We start from the raw sequence: 14,321 nt of genomic DNA, 5'->3' as shown, positions 1-14,321 counted from the left end.
GTTCTTGTACAACGATGAAAAAACATAATTAATCAGCTGAAAAAGCAAACACTGAACTCCAGCTGTAGCTGCTCACTGTGTTCTGTAAATATGTCAATTCACGCACTCAATTCTTTCCTTGGGTAGGAAAAACAGGTGATGAGATGTCTTATGACTTGAGATATGGCACAACATTAGCACGGACTTTCACTGGCTTTCACTTCTTGCAAAGAGAAGAAATGCCATATGACAAAGTTCTGACAACACATACCTAATTCAAAAGTGGTCCCATGTGCTGTCATACTCCATGTGCTTGATCTTCGACCTTTCGTCACCATCACAGAGAATTCATAGAGTGTATTTGGTTTTAAACCAGTCACCAAATAACTCAAAGTCGTTGCATTAGCATTCTGGAAATATATGAATCAAGAGCTTCAGAGTCAGAAAATATCAAGAATTAGGTTTTCAACCAGAACAGATGTGCCAGTACCTTATACTTGGTGTTTGCTGGGATGTTGGTTTTCCATCGGACTGTGTAGTATCGGGAGTCTGTAATCTTCTGGTGTTTGGGCAGTGAGTTGTCTGCCCATGTAATCCTTATGGTGTCATGACTCAGAATGGAAGCCTGAACTCCCACTGGTGGCATCATGGGAGTAGGATCTGGCACTGGAGTGTATGGAGCATTAATAACAAATAAATCAACTTCAGAAGTGTCTGGGTAAAAAGTAATTAAAAAATGGAAGTGCCATTTTAACATAAACAAAAATAAAAGGGAAATGCAGGGTAATATAATGGAATGAAAGGTGAGAAATGGAGAAAGAGAAAGAGAATCCAGAGTTAACAGATAACCACCATTCATTTAAAAGAGTATTTCCACTTGCATTCTTTCAGGAAAAAATTGCAGGAAAGCATCTAGAGAAACAGTAATTAACTATTTTCTTCTCCTGTATTCTGTATGTATATTGAACAGGTATATAAAATTTTGTAATCCAGTGATTATATTAATGTATTAAACTTGAATTTTCTTTTTCCTAAAAAATTTCCTTTAAATTACTTGAAAATTCTACCTCCTGTCCAAAAAGGATCATTAAAAGATGAAAACTGCTTTTAATATCAAGAGTATTCTTTCTAAACAAATAACACAAAGCTCATGATCTCTTTTAATATTTTAGTGACTATGGTTGAATTTTTGGGACATGGCTTATCAGTGGGTATCACTGGACATGTAGGGGTCCCTACTCTAAAACATGAGTCCTGAGTATCAGCCAACAGCAACTTAGCTTGGCCTTGGTATTGGGCGTATCTGATACCCATGCAGGGTCCAGTTCAGATCTGCTGACGTCCTGGGTCTAAAAGAAGTGCAGCAATATGGCTCACATGCAAATAAAGCAAAGGGAACTCAAGGGCATTACTCTTCGTAGACGAAAGGTAAGCTGACGCGACACAGGAATATTTCCACACTTTCTCCAGTAGACTTAGAACAACCCACTGATGAATCCCTATCAGTTATGGGAAATGCCATAGTTATTAAAGGTCTAAGTGACACAGCCTTTATGAACTTTAGAAATCAGAGCACTTATTTGATAGAAAGGAAAGTCTATACTCATGTGCTGTCCTGCACCATATGCAACAGACACATTCTCTAAGCATCATTGTCAAAACAAAGGCCAGAATGAGCACAAAGGCACCATGAGCCCACGGCAATACAGCAGCATCCATTTGGGCTTTCCCAACTCTTGGCCAGTTTTCCAAGTATATACACACTGATTTATTTTAAGTGAAGGTTTTAAAGTGGGTTTCCCATATAGTTACAGTGACTAGTCCTTTCTATAACCTAAAATCTGAAATGCCATGGGCCTTGTTTATGAATAATTGCCAAGCTAAAGAAATAGTCTCCATTTGTGTATTTCCTACACAATGAAGACTAAAAATAACACAGGAACAGCATACTTATAATCAAGGGCTTTGTTCAAAGATCAGAACACATACCAATTAGTTACAGAAAATGCAGCTTCAGGTGCAAACATCACCAAGACTTCTTTGAGAACTTTTTTCTTATTTGTAACAACTCTTGGAAAAGATAACTAGGTTACATGACTTATGAACATTTCCCCTTGTATATTTCTAGCCATGTTACATTTTTAAGTCACGTAAAAGAAAATAATTCCAAATTTTTTTTTCTATTATAGACTGATTTAAGAAAGTAGCAAACCGCTTAAATATTCTTTTTCATCTTACTTTTTTTCCTTTCTGAAATACCAAAGCTATTTTTAAGAGAACTTATAAACTGTAAGCACACAGGAGAAGACAGGATATGTAGCATGGTGCTGGTGTTTTTAAGTAAAAGCATAAAAAAAGGGGACAGAGATTATCTTTTTAAAACGAATAATGCCAAATCCATACTATTAAGCAAAGTATCCAGAATACATAGCAGGCAATACAGATTCACAATTTTGAGAAACAAATAGAAAAGAGCATTTCTGAAAGTGATAAATTCTTTGGTTTTCAGTACCCTTTAGAAAACTTTGCAATTCTAATATATTCACTTCAATGAACTTTCTCATTCAAATCTAAATCACATTTTACATAATCTACAGACATTTTACATTATTCTTTTAAAGATATTTTAAATAGATTAAATTACAAAGAAAAATAATAAATATTTGGTCTCTTTTGTAATAAATGTACAGTTGATCAAATGGATAGTACATATGACTTCATACTTTCTATAGATAAAGCATATAAAAAGCACATAGAAAAATACCTTCCCAACTAACTCAGGTCACTAATAAAAAAAATGTTGGATTCATCAATCATATACATTTATTCCATCAGTAACCTATATATTTCCTCAGAGATATGGAGATCCTTTCATTTTTTTTCTCATTTTAGTTATAACTCACATGACCAAAAGATGAAAATTCGTTTTTAATTCTCTCACGACTATGCTTTCTAGATCCCAACATATTAAAAACATGTGTTACACATTTACATAGATTTGTTTACATGACAGGACTGTTAACATTTTCTAAAAAGCAAAACAGGGATTCATAGAACTTTCCATGTTTAAAGCCCATTTATCTTCCTATTTGAAGCCTGTACCCTAAATTGCCATATACTTTTCCTTTCACTGATACCTATGGGGCATGTTGGCCTCATGTCAACATTCTACTTAAGCTGCTGGAAAAAACGCTGAAGACCAGATATGGACAGGGTACCTTACCTGTGTGAGGTCTGGTCACAGCACTCTCATAGAGGGGGATACCTTCACCCACATTGTTAAATGCTTTCAGGGTAATCACATAGTGAGAGCTGGGATCTGAAGGAAAGAAACAAGTGGAAACACTTAAAAAAATTCTCACTAGAGAATTAAAAAAAATTCACGGGTGACGATGCATAATCTTAATTGCAAAAAAAGCCAGAAAAGATTTTTAAATTTTTTATGTGGGATTATTCTGGGGGTGGGGAGGTATGGAGATGGCAGCATACAGAGTATATAGAAAAACTGGCTGGGATAAACTTCCTGGAATTAGTCCCAGGAGTCAGGTTGACTGTCCCCGAATCCTCTCTTGGCTTCAGCTAATCAATGGTTTAGTGATGTTACTGTATAGTGAAGAGCTTGGATTAAAATGAATAAATAAGATTTTCATGTGCTGGAAGCCCATAGGTGGAGCTTGGAATTAAACAAACCCCTTTCCTTCTCAGGAGGACAGCAACTGGAACAGCCAAGCTAGACAAGTAGGAGATAAACTGTTAACTCAGTAACTGCTGAAGATCCTTAACTCTCTGGGGTGCCTCCAAATCCAAGAATGCCAACTTAATCTAGCCTCCATGCAGACTTCTTGGTTGGGAAAGAGCCCAGAATTTCAACCAGCTAGGAGGTGATGCTGCAGGAAATGTAAGACTGAAAGAAACACTCCTCCAGGTGATCATATAAAATGCTGCTAGTCAGACTTGGTGAAAAAGAGCGGTATTTAAATAGCTGGAATAGTATTCATTCTCCTACTGGCTAAGGCAAATCAGGAAGAGTCTACTTTATCACATTCCTGATCCAGGCAAAGTTTAGTATGGGTACTTCAAAAGTCTAGCTTCAGAAATGAAGACTTGGGCTCCAATGAAGTGTTGCAGGGGGAGAAGCTGACCCATAACACTCACTTCTGGCAAAGTTGAGTAGATTCCCAAAGTGGCTACACCTCAAGTGGCCTGCATTACTTTAAAAGCTGCTTGGTGGCCCATCCTCTAGATACCAGTGAGCAATATATAAAGGCACCTGGTCTTCCAATGTGAGAAAGAACTGACAACAAATGGAATCAATGAGACTTAGTACTTGACTGGCAGGAAAGGGTGCTGATATGGGCAACATGGTGGAAGGTGATGTCATTCACTGAGATTGGGGACAGAGGCAGAGCAACTACGATACACATTTTCCAGACTTGATTCTAGGTCCCCTTCTATTCCTACTCTTCACTCTCTCCCGATGTGCTTTCATTTATTTCCTTGGTTGGATTAGCATGTATGTGCCATCAAGTGCAAACTAGTCCTGACTTTTCTTCTGAGCACCAGACCTCTAAGTTCAACTGTCTATCTGGATTTCCACTTGGATGTCTCAAATCTCTCTCTCTCTCCCCTTTCTCTGCTCCTTCAGCTGCTCCAGTTTTCCCTACAGTTCATAAATGGCATGACTATGCACCCTGCTGCTCAAGTCAGAAAGCTGGGAGTCATTAAGACCTCTCCCTCCTCCCCTACACAAATGATCAAGCCTTGCTGATTATCCCTACTTGCCTCTCACCACTCTGCCTTGCTCCCTGGGCTCCATCTTTACTGGCTATCTCTCAGTTCACTGAGCACTATGTGCTCTCTTACTACTGGGCTGCAACATGTGCAGCTGTCCCTTACACTAGGGACACGTGCCACCCTTCTTGACTTAGACAATGCCTATTCATCTGAAAGGGCTCTTCCCAGACTGGATTAGCCTCTCTAGTTACATAGCCTGTGGCACCTCATTTCTCTTCCACAGCACTCTAAACAATTTCAATTATTTAGAAATTGTATTATTTCTAATAATAGGGATCATGTCTGTTTGATTCTTTGCTCTGTCTCTAGCACAGGGTCTGGGGTATTTGCGGATTGAAAGTTTGCAGGAGAAGATACTAATTTTTTTTTTTTTTTTTTTTTTGTGGTACGCGGGCCTCTCACTGTTGTGGCCTCTCCCGTTGCGGAGCACAGGCTCCGGACGCGCAGGCTCAGCGGCCATGGCTCACGGGCCCAGCCGCTCCACGGCATGTGGGATCCTCCCGGACCGGGGCACGAACCCGTGTCCCCTGCATCGGCAGGCAGACTCTCAACCACTGCGCCACCAGGGAAGCCCGATACTGATTTTAATTTTGATTAAATTATGATAGAATATGGGACATATCCCAGTGCAAATACCCATCAAGCAGATGTTTATATGGATCTGAAGCTCAGGAGAGAGCTCTTGTGTGAATAAATGAATTCCTAAAAGTATTTCTCAACTGCTGACTTTTGTTCAATATTATATGCATCTTAGCTCTATCTGTGATGATAAATACAGCAAGCTTATTTTACTTTACGCAAAATTAATTTTTTGCTACTTCTCGATGTACACTCTCTTAACTAATAAAATCTGTTTACTCTGTTTTCAGCACATGCAGTGCTCCTTCTCATCTCTTCTTTTCAACCACTGTTCTGACTCGGTCTTTCAAGTACAGGTCAAGCTTCTCCCCTGACTGCTCTACTGTGCCGTACCACCTTTTCCTTCTCTGAACATACTTCACTTCAACTCATCTCATTGTTTCCTGTGTTTTACATTTTTTCTCCGATTAGACTGAACGCACCTGAAAGTCAAAGACCACGTACTGCTTGCACTGCAGAGGATTTTCATTTCAGTAGCTTCATAAAGGAAACAGTAGGAGTGGGTCACCACAGAGATATTTTTATCCTATCCTATTCTTCTGCTCTCCTACAATTGCCTTATAAGACTGTTCGTGTGGGAAACACTTCCTAGGTTAACTGTGCTGTTTCTTCTTGAAAGGAAAAAGAGAAAGGCTACTCTGTTTCTGAATAAAGGATTAGACTGCTGCTTATTTTCTACCAGAAAAGATGAAGGTAAGTAATTTGTTGGACACCTAAAATTGTCCTTAGGAAAGATATTTACAAAGAAATGATGCGAACAAAAAAGTTGGTCAGGGAAGATTCTGAATTAAAAGGCAAGTCTTTCAAAGAAAGATCTCAATAATGATATAATCCAATTTGGAAAAGTAATTGTGTCTACCCAAATCAATTCATTTTCTATTATAAAATATTAACTATATCTCAAAATTTTGGCTTTGTAATTCAACTTTGAGGCATAATTAGTATGAACTAAAATGTACCCATTTAAATGTACACTTTTAATTTTGACAAATATATACACCTGTGTAATCATGACCACAATCAAGATAGAGAGTATTTCCAACACTCCAAATAATTCCCTTATGTCCCTTGCAGTAAATTTCCACCACCCCAATTTCCAGGCAACCACTCATCTTGCTGTGTCACTATAAATAAGTGCTGTCCCTTCTGTAATTTCACAAAAATATAATACCACAGTATGTATTCTCTTGTGTTTGGCTTCTTTTGCTCAGCATAATGTTTGTGAGATTTGTTTCGCTGCGTGTATCCATAGCCTATTTCTTCGAATTGCTGAGTAGTATTCTACTGTATGGATATAGTATAATTTACCATTTACTTGTTTACCCCCTTTAGATTATTATAAATAAATATATCATGAACATCTGTGTAGAAGTCTATGTGTAGATATGTGTCTTTATTTCTCTTGGTTAACTATCTATGAGTGGGAATGTTGGGTTGTATGGTCAACGTTTTAAGAAACCTCCAAACTGTTTTCTAAAGTGGTTGTACCACCTGATATTCCCATCAGCAACCGTGAGTTCCAGTTCTATATCCTTGCTGATATCTGGTATTATCAGTCTATTAAATTTTAGCAATTCTAGAGGTTGTCTAGTGATATTGCATCGTGGCTTTATTTGCATTTCTCTGATGATTAATGCAGCTGAGAATCTTTTCATGTGCTTATTGTCCACTCATATATCATCTTCTTTGGTGTACTGTCCATCCAAATCTTTTGCCTACTTTTTTATTGGATTGTTATCTTCTTATTGAGTTGTTAGAGGTGCTTTTTTTTGTTTGCTTGTTTGTTTTTACATCTTCTAGACTGAAATTCTTTGTCAGGTACTTTAATGATGAGTATTTTCTTCTAGTCTCTGGCTCACCTTTTCATCTTATTGGTGTCTTTCCAAGGAGAAGTTTTAAATCTTGAGGAAGCCTGATTTATTTTTAATTTTTAATTTGTGCTTCTTTGCATCCTAAGAGACCCTTGCTACCCCAAAGTCATGAAGATTTTTTTTCTGTTTTCTACTAGAAGTTTTATAGTTTTAACTGTTGTATTTAGATCTGTTTTTGTGTATGGTATGAGACAAGGGTCAATGAAGGTTCTTTTTTCTTTCTCATACAGATATCCAATTATTCCCACACCTTTTGTTGAAAAGACTATCCTTTTCCCACTGAATTATCTCAGTATTTTTGTCAAAAATCAATTGACCATATACACATGGATCTATTTGTGGACTCTATCCCACCTACCTTTTACATAAACACTATCAAAATGTCTCGGTTACTGTAGCTTTATAATAAGTCCTGAAATCACGTAGTGTGGGTCTTCTAAACTTTATTCTTCTTTTTCAAAAATGTTTGGCTATTCTAGCTCTTTTGATTTTCCATGTAAATTTCAGAATAAGTTTATCAACGTCTAGAAAAAAGTCTACTGGTTTTCTCAGGGTATATGAAAATTCAAAAAGAGTCATGTACCAAAATGTTCATTGCAGCTCTATTTACAATAGCCCGGAGATGGAAACAACCTAAGTGCCCATCATCGGATGAATGGATAAAGAAGATGTGGCACATATATACAATGGAATATTACTCAGCCTTAAAAAGAAACGAAATTGAGTTATTTGTAATGAGATGGATAGACCTAGAGTCTGTCATACAGAGTGAAGTAAGTCAGAAAGAAAAAGACAAATACCGTATGCTAACACATATATATGGAATTTAAGAAAAAAAAGGATGTCATGAAGAACCTAGGGGTGGGACGGGAATAGAGACGCAGACCTGCTGGAGAACGGACTTGAGGATATGGGGAGGGGGAAGGGTGAGCTTTGACAGGGCGAGAGAGAGTCATGGACATACACACACTAACAAACGTAGTAAGGTAGATAGCTAGTGGGAAGCAGCTGCATGGCACAGGGATATTAGCTCGGTGCTTTGTGACAGCCTGGAGGGGTGGGATAGGGAGAGTGGGAGGGAGGGAGACGCAAGAGGGAGGACATATGGGAACATATGTATATATATAACTGATTCACTTTGTTATAGAGCAGAAACTAACACACCATTGTAAAGCAATTGTACCCCAATAAAGATGTTAAAAAAATAAATAAATAACAAAGTAATTCTTTCTCAAAAAAAAAAGTCTACTGGGATTTTACTTGGGATTGCATTGGAGAGGACTGTCATTGTAATATACTGTTTTCCAATCCATGAACATGGTATCTCCATTTATTTAAGTCTTCTTTAATTTCTCTCAGCCATCATTTTCCACTCTTCAGTGCACAGATCTTATATATATATATATATATATATTTAAAGTTTATTCCTAAGTACTTCACATTTTTGATGCTATTAAGTGGTATTGTTATTTTTAAAAATTTTTACTGGAGTATAGTTATTTACAATGTTGTGTTAGTTTCAGGTGTACAGCAAAGTGAATCTGTTATACATATATATCCACTCTTTTTTTGATTCTTTTCCCATATAGGCCATTACAGAGTATTGAGTAGAGTCTCTTGTGCTGCACAGTAGGTCCTTATTAGTTATCTATTTTATATATAGTAGTGTGTATATGTCAATCCCACTCTACCAATTTATCTCTCCTCCCCCTTACCCCCTGGTAACCGTAAGTTTATTTTCTACATCTGTAACTCTATTTCTGTTTTGTAGATAAGTTCATTTGTACCCCTCTTTTTGGATTCCACATATAAGCAATATCATATCATATTTGTCTTTCTCTGTCTGATTTTACTCACTATGACAATCTCTAAGTCCATCCATGTTGCTGCAAATGGCATTACTTTGTTCTTTTTTATGGCTAATATTCCATTGTATATATGTACCACAACTTTTTTACCCATTCCTCTGTTGATGGTGGTATTGTTATTTTAATTCCAATTTCCAATTGCTTATTGTTAGTATGTGGAAATACAACTGTTTCTATATATTGACTTTGTATCCTGTGACCTTTTAAACCCAGTTATAGTTTTAGTAGCCCCCTTTTTTTTTTTTTTTTTTTTTTTGCGGTACGTGGGCCTCTCACTGTTGTGGCCTCTCCCATTGTGGAGCACAGGCTCCGGACGCGCAGGCTCAGCGGCCATGGCTCACGGGCCCAGCCGCTCCGCGGCATGTGGGATCTTCCCGGACTGGGGCACGAACCCGTGTCCCCTGCATCGGCAGGCAGACTCTCAACCACTGCGCCACCAGGGAAGCCCCTAGTAGCCTTTTTAATAGATTCCTCAGGATTTCTACCCCAGTAACAATGAGCATGTATAGTGCTCAGATACTGGTTTCTAAATATCATTTATAAAAAATCAGGAGCAATAGCTGATTCAAGGGCAAAGGCTAGGAAAATACCAGATAAGCCTGTAACATCTTACTGTGTCAAAAAGAAAGAAAGTGCTCAAAGAAAGATGGGAGATGTCAAACGGACAGAGAAACTAGTCATAAAGAGACTCCCATTGGCTGCTCTTTCACTATGAAGAGAAGGAAAGCTCCTTCTTACCAAAGAATGCTAATAAATGTAGAAGAAATAATGGAATTAGGAAATCACCATTTGGAAAACATGACAGTAATAACTGTTAACTAAAGATTCTAAAACTAGTGAGTAAAAGTTCGACAAGAAACAAGATATTTACAAAGATTCAAGGTACCTCCCCTACAAGGTACTTTTTAATTATGAAGGGAAAAAATAATAACTTTATAGTGGAGAAATGTGGAAGATACCATTTTAACCAAGTGGTTAAAGTTAACATCACTAGCATTAGACTCTCATGTGCCTCCTGATATGATGTACTGACAAGAACACATGCATCTATGTCACTCCTTCCAAAAATGCATAAGCTGAATGTAATGAGGAAATATTACACAAGTCTAATCTGAGGAACATTCTATAAAATATAAATGGTCTATATGTATTTTTCAAAAATGTCACAGTCATGGAAGTCAAGAAAAAAACAAGGAACTGTTTCATATAAAAGAAAACTAATGAGAAACAATAAATACAACATGTGATCCTGCAACAGAAAACAATGTTTTTCTTTTGTTATAAAGGACATTAATGAGACAACTAGTAAAATATGAAGTCTTTAGATAGTTTCACAGTTAATTTGCTCATTTTGATAACTGCACTGTGGTTATATTAGAAAATGCCCTTAGTTTTAGGAAATGCAAATTAAAAGTAAATATGAGTGGACACAGAGGGGCATCATGTCTGCAACTTACTCTCAAATGGTTCTGCGAAAAAAAAATACAGGTACATACAGCAGATAAAGCATATGTGGTAAACGTTAACCTCTGGGGAATCTGGGTGAAGGATATATAAAAATTCTTTGTACTATTTTTGAAAGTTTTCTGTAAAAATAAAATTATTACACAATAAAAAGTTAGAAAGAAAGAAATCACATGTGCGATTACTTCCTCTACTTAGCACACATACCCAGATTTTCGATGGTGTAATAGCGCTGTTTATAGTCCACTTTTATGGTCTGGGCATGAGGGCTGCCAATGCCATAACCAATGGCATAACCTCTGACCACAATGTTCTGATTCTCCGGAGGTGTCCAGCTTACTACGATGCTAGTGACAAGTGGGCGGACGTGAAGAGAACTAGGCACTTCGGGGACACGAGTTTCTGGGAAGGAAAACAGAAAAGCAGGATGATATCCAGAGCCACTTTCCTTTAGAATATTTCATCATGCTTGGGAAATGGTGTTTAGCCTTCTGCCCAATGATTTGGGGCTTAGTTTTTTCCATTTTGCCCAAGGATTCAGAGAATCTGTATGTACAGTAAAGTATGGCCCATGGTTTCACTGCAGTCTAAGAAAACAAACTCAAACAGCTTGAAATACAAAACACTGCAGTATTAATTTGGAAGGGAAGAGAAAGAGATCCAAGAATGTCTTCCCAATGGAGAAAAACAAATAAATTGTCTTTCAATTGTTACCCATTCCTCTTGGTCCTACATCTGACTCCCAAACTCTACCAGGTGGAATGAGAAAGGCACAACATCAACTAATTAGAAGCCTGCTGTCAACAGGTGATCAAGTATCATATTACAGCAATGATATCAATTATTTACTCCCCAAAGTAATACGGTAAGTCAGAAAATATGAAACTTTAGAACCACAAATTGATTTAAATGGTGGGAGACTAAGAGGCTTTAAAAGGTGGCAATTTACAGTACCTTTCACATACATTATTTCAAGGCATAAATTTCTACCACTATTTAAAAATTAGTAAACAAAGAATCAGAGTAAATACCCAGGTCTTTTGTCTTTTAAGTGCAGCACCTGTCTCTGATAAAGGTACATACACACACCCACATGGAGTTACTGAATAAACAGGTGAGAAAAAGGGAAAGGTTTCCAGGACTAAGGGAAGAGGGAAACTGTAACTGAAATAAAGGCACAATTTATGTGGTTCAGCCTTAAATTTTAGATCATTTATCTACTTGACGGCCTTGGTAAAAAACCAGACTTAAAGCACTTGTACATTTTTACTTGTGCTGGTTCTGCTTAAAGGGACGGTTCTCTCTAAAAAAAAAAAAAAAAAATTCCAGGAGACTTGCTGTATTACAGGAATGACAGCAGTATAAATCCACTAAAGTTCACAGATTTAAGCCACATAACACCCAAAATCTGTGCCTTTCCAGTTTGACTCATTTGATTTCAGTCAGTACCTAGCCTGTGCCAATCCTGCCGATTGTTGTTCTTACCATCTAAGTCACTTTCAAAAGTTTCAGCAGACAGCCAGTCAGTAGCAGGGCCTGTACCATTGATTGTTAGAGCAGCCACTCGGAAATTATATTCAGTCCCCCGATCAAGACCTGCAACCCAAACGACAGAAAAAAAAAAAAAAAAGGGCTGAAACAAGAGGTTTGGAAAAACAAAAGATCAGCAATCTCTCATTAAAGCAAATATCTCATCCACCAACTTAATAAAAAGCTACTATCTTGATAACATTCCAGTTAAAGTTAATACAGAACAAGCAATACATAAATACAGCACAGAGAGCTCCTACCTCTGAAGTAGAGGCTAAAGCCCACAAAATCCAAGAGGAAAACAAAATGAGTAAAGCTCCCAGGAGACTTCAGATCTTTTAAAAGAGCTTAAAGGCATCTTAGAGATCACTTAATGCAATCCCTTCATTTTGTTACTAAGGAGGCCAAGGCCAAAAAGAGGCCAAAGGAATGAAAGAGTTACAACAAAGGAACAAAGTCAGTTGGTCTCAAAGACACCAAAGACCAGAAAATAATGCAGAGGTATAACACCTACCAGTTTACCTCTGTTCTCTGGGCCACCCCATAACCACAGTAGAAAAAATTTTAAACATCAAATATGGCCTAGAAATCTATTTCTCAACAGCCTATTGCCCATAAGTATATACTATAAGTAAAAGAGAAATAAAGCCTCTCTACTATGCAATCTTTCATATTTACTATCAGCTAACAAAGTACCTGATATAGCAATGTACCAAAGGCAACAAAGATCTACATGTAAAAGTCTATCCTACAAAGTGGGGTAACAGTCAATAATATGGACAGCTATTCATATATTCATGCTTCCATTTTTTCTCTTTTTATTGTGTTAAAATACATATAACATAAAATTTATCATCTTAGTCATTTTTAAGTGTACAGTTCACATGCACACATTTTTAGAGCACTTAGATTCTAGATATTGTGATAGGTCTTGTAAGGGTTATGAAAAATTATCCTACTTCCCCATATTCAAATAACAGCATCTTTGGCCAGCAACATAGTACAGAAACTCCAAAGAGAGAGCTACTGAGAGAGAAGTTGGCTAGGATGCAGGATGAGCCCTTGCTCAGTTAATCAATCCTGTCACGTGGTGTGAGAGGAGAGATGGGAGGTTCTGTCCTCTGCAGGCCCATCCTGATTCTGTTTGTCCACAAGAAAGCAAGAAGCAAGACAGGAGGAGAAGCAGAAAGGCTGGGGCCAAGTCAGTTTACCTCTCTGTCTCCTCCCTGCACACACTGAACAGGACGTGCCAGAGTGGGCTACACAAGCATTTGTAACTTTAACAGACAACAAACACGGTTCAATTGAGGACTTGGAAGAATTCAACCAATGAGATTGTCATTCCCTCTCCTCTGGGGAGTTGGAATGTAAGAGAGGGAGAGAGCAAGTGAGAGAGAGAGTGCACATAAGCAGGTGCAAGTGAGAGAGACGCGTGAGTATAGAGGCTGAGCTCCTCTCCCTCAAGATAACCTAGAGAGCTCATCGACTAAAACCAAGGCACTCGATTCATATTATAAAGATACGGCAGAATGTGTTTAGTGCTGTAAGTGGTACAAAAAGAAGACACAACAATTACTTCTGGCTAAAACTTAAAATCCTATAATTTGTTGTTCAGTACAGGATCTTGGGAACCCATACTGTTCTCCAATACTTATCAGCTTCAAGTTAATGCTTCAAGAGAACAATGATCTCCACTTTTGCTCATCATTGTATACTCAGTGCCAGTACCTGCTAATAAAAGTTCAATAAAGTCTATTAAACAAATGAATGAATCTAAATATGATTTTAAAATGCAAGAATTTTCTTGATAAAGAAAAGGCTATTTTTATGATGAAAGTGGTACTCTGCTTATACATCAAATGTTCCACTGAGAAAACGAATAGTCTCCTCATGGGCAAGGACTGTATCTACTTTTATTTATTAGAAACAAGAAGAGTGCCTGGTATACAATAAACATCTACTATTAAACATTCAAAATAAAAGCCTTATCTTTGGGAAATGTTATTTATCTGTGTCTGGAGTAAAATCAAACTGACTTTTAAGAACATCCGTGACCAATTTTGCTGTAATGCTCCTTTGGTGAGACTTCTCAGCAACACCCCTACAGCCATATTTACCTTCTGCAGCTTAGAGCTGTGGGGTTATGAGAGGAAACTAGAAGACTGAAGGATACCCT

The 14,321-nt window shown here is 37.6% G+C and overlaps 1 protein-coding gene across 5 annotated transcripts in view; it reads right to left on the bottom strand.

Annotated features, from left to right (window-relative positions):
* NEO1 (neogenin 1) overlaps positions 1-14,321 on the bottom strand; it is a 240,200-nt gene that overhangs the window by 29,532 nt on the left and 196,347 nt on the right. For all 5 annotated transcript variants that reach the window (XM_029239259.1, XM_029239260.1, XM_029239256.1 and 2 more), the window contains exons 14-18: positions 12,101-12,211; positions 10,823-11,017; positions 3,203-3,298; positions 470-645; positions 251-389 (exon numbers count right to left, since the gene is read on the bottom strand). In XM_029239259.1, coding sequence (XP_029095092.1) covers positions 251-389; positions 470-645; positions 3,203-3,298; positions 10,823-11,017; positions 12,101-12,211 — 717 coding nt within the window. The remainder of the gene's footprint in view (positions 1-250; positions 390-469; positions 646-3,202; positions 3,299-10,822; positions 11,018-12,100; positions 12,212-14,321) is intronic.

Source organism: Monodon monoceros, unplaced genomic scaffold (genome assembly GCF_005190385.1).
Source record: "Monodon monoceros isolate NGI ecotype Baffin Bay Population unplaced genomic scaffold, NGI_Narwhal_1 Super_Scaffold_21, whole genome shotgun sequence".
NCBI classification, from domain to species: Eukaryota; Metazoa; Chordata; class Mammalia; order Artiodactyla; family Monodontidae; genus Monodon; species Monodon monoceros.
This window is presented reverse-complemented; position numbering and strand designations above follow the sequence as displayed.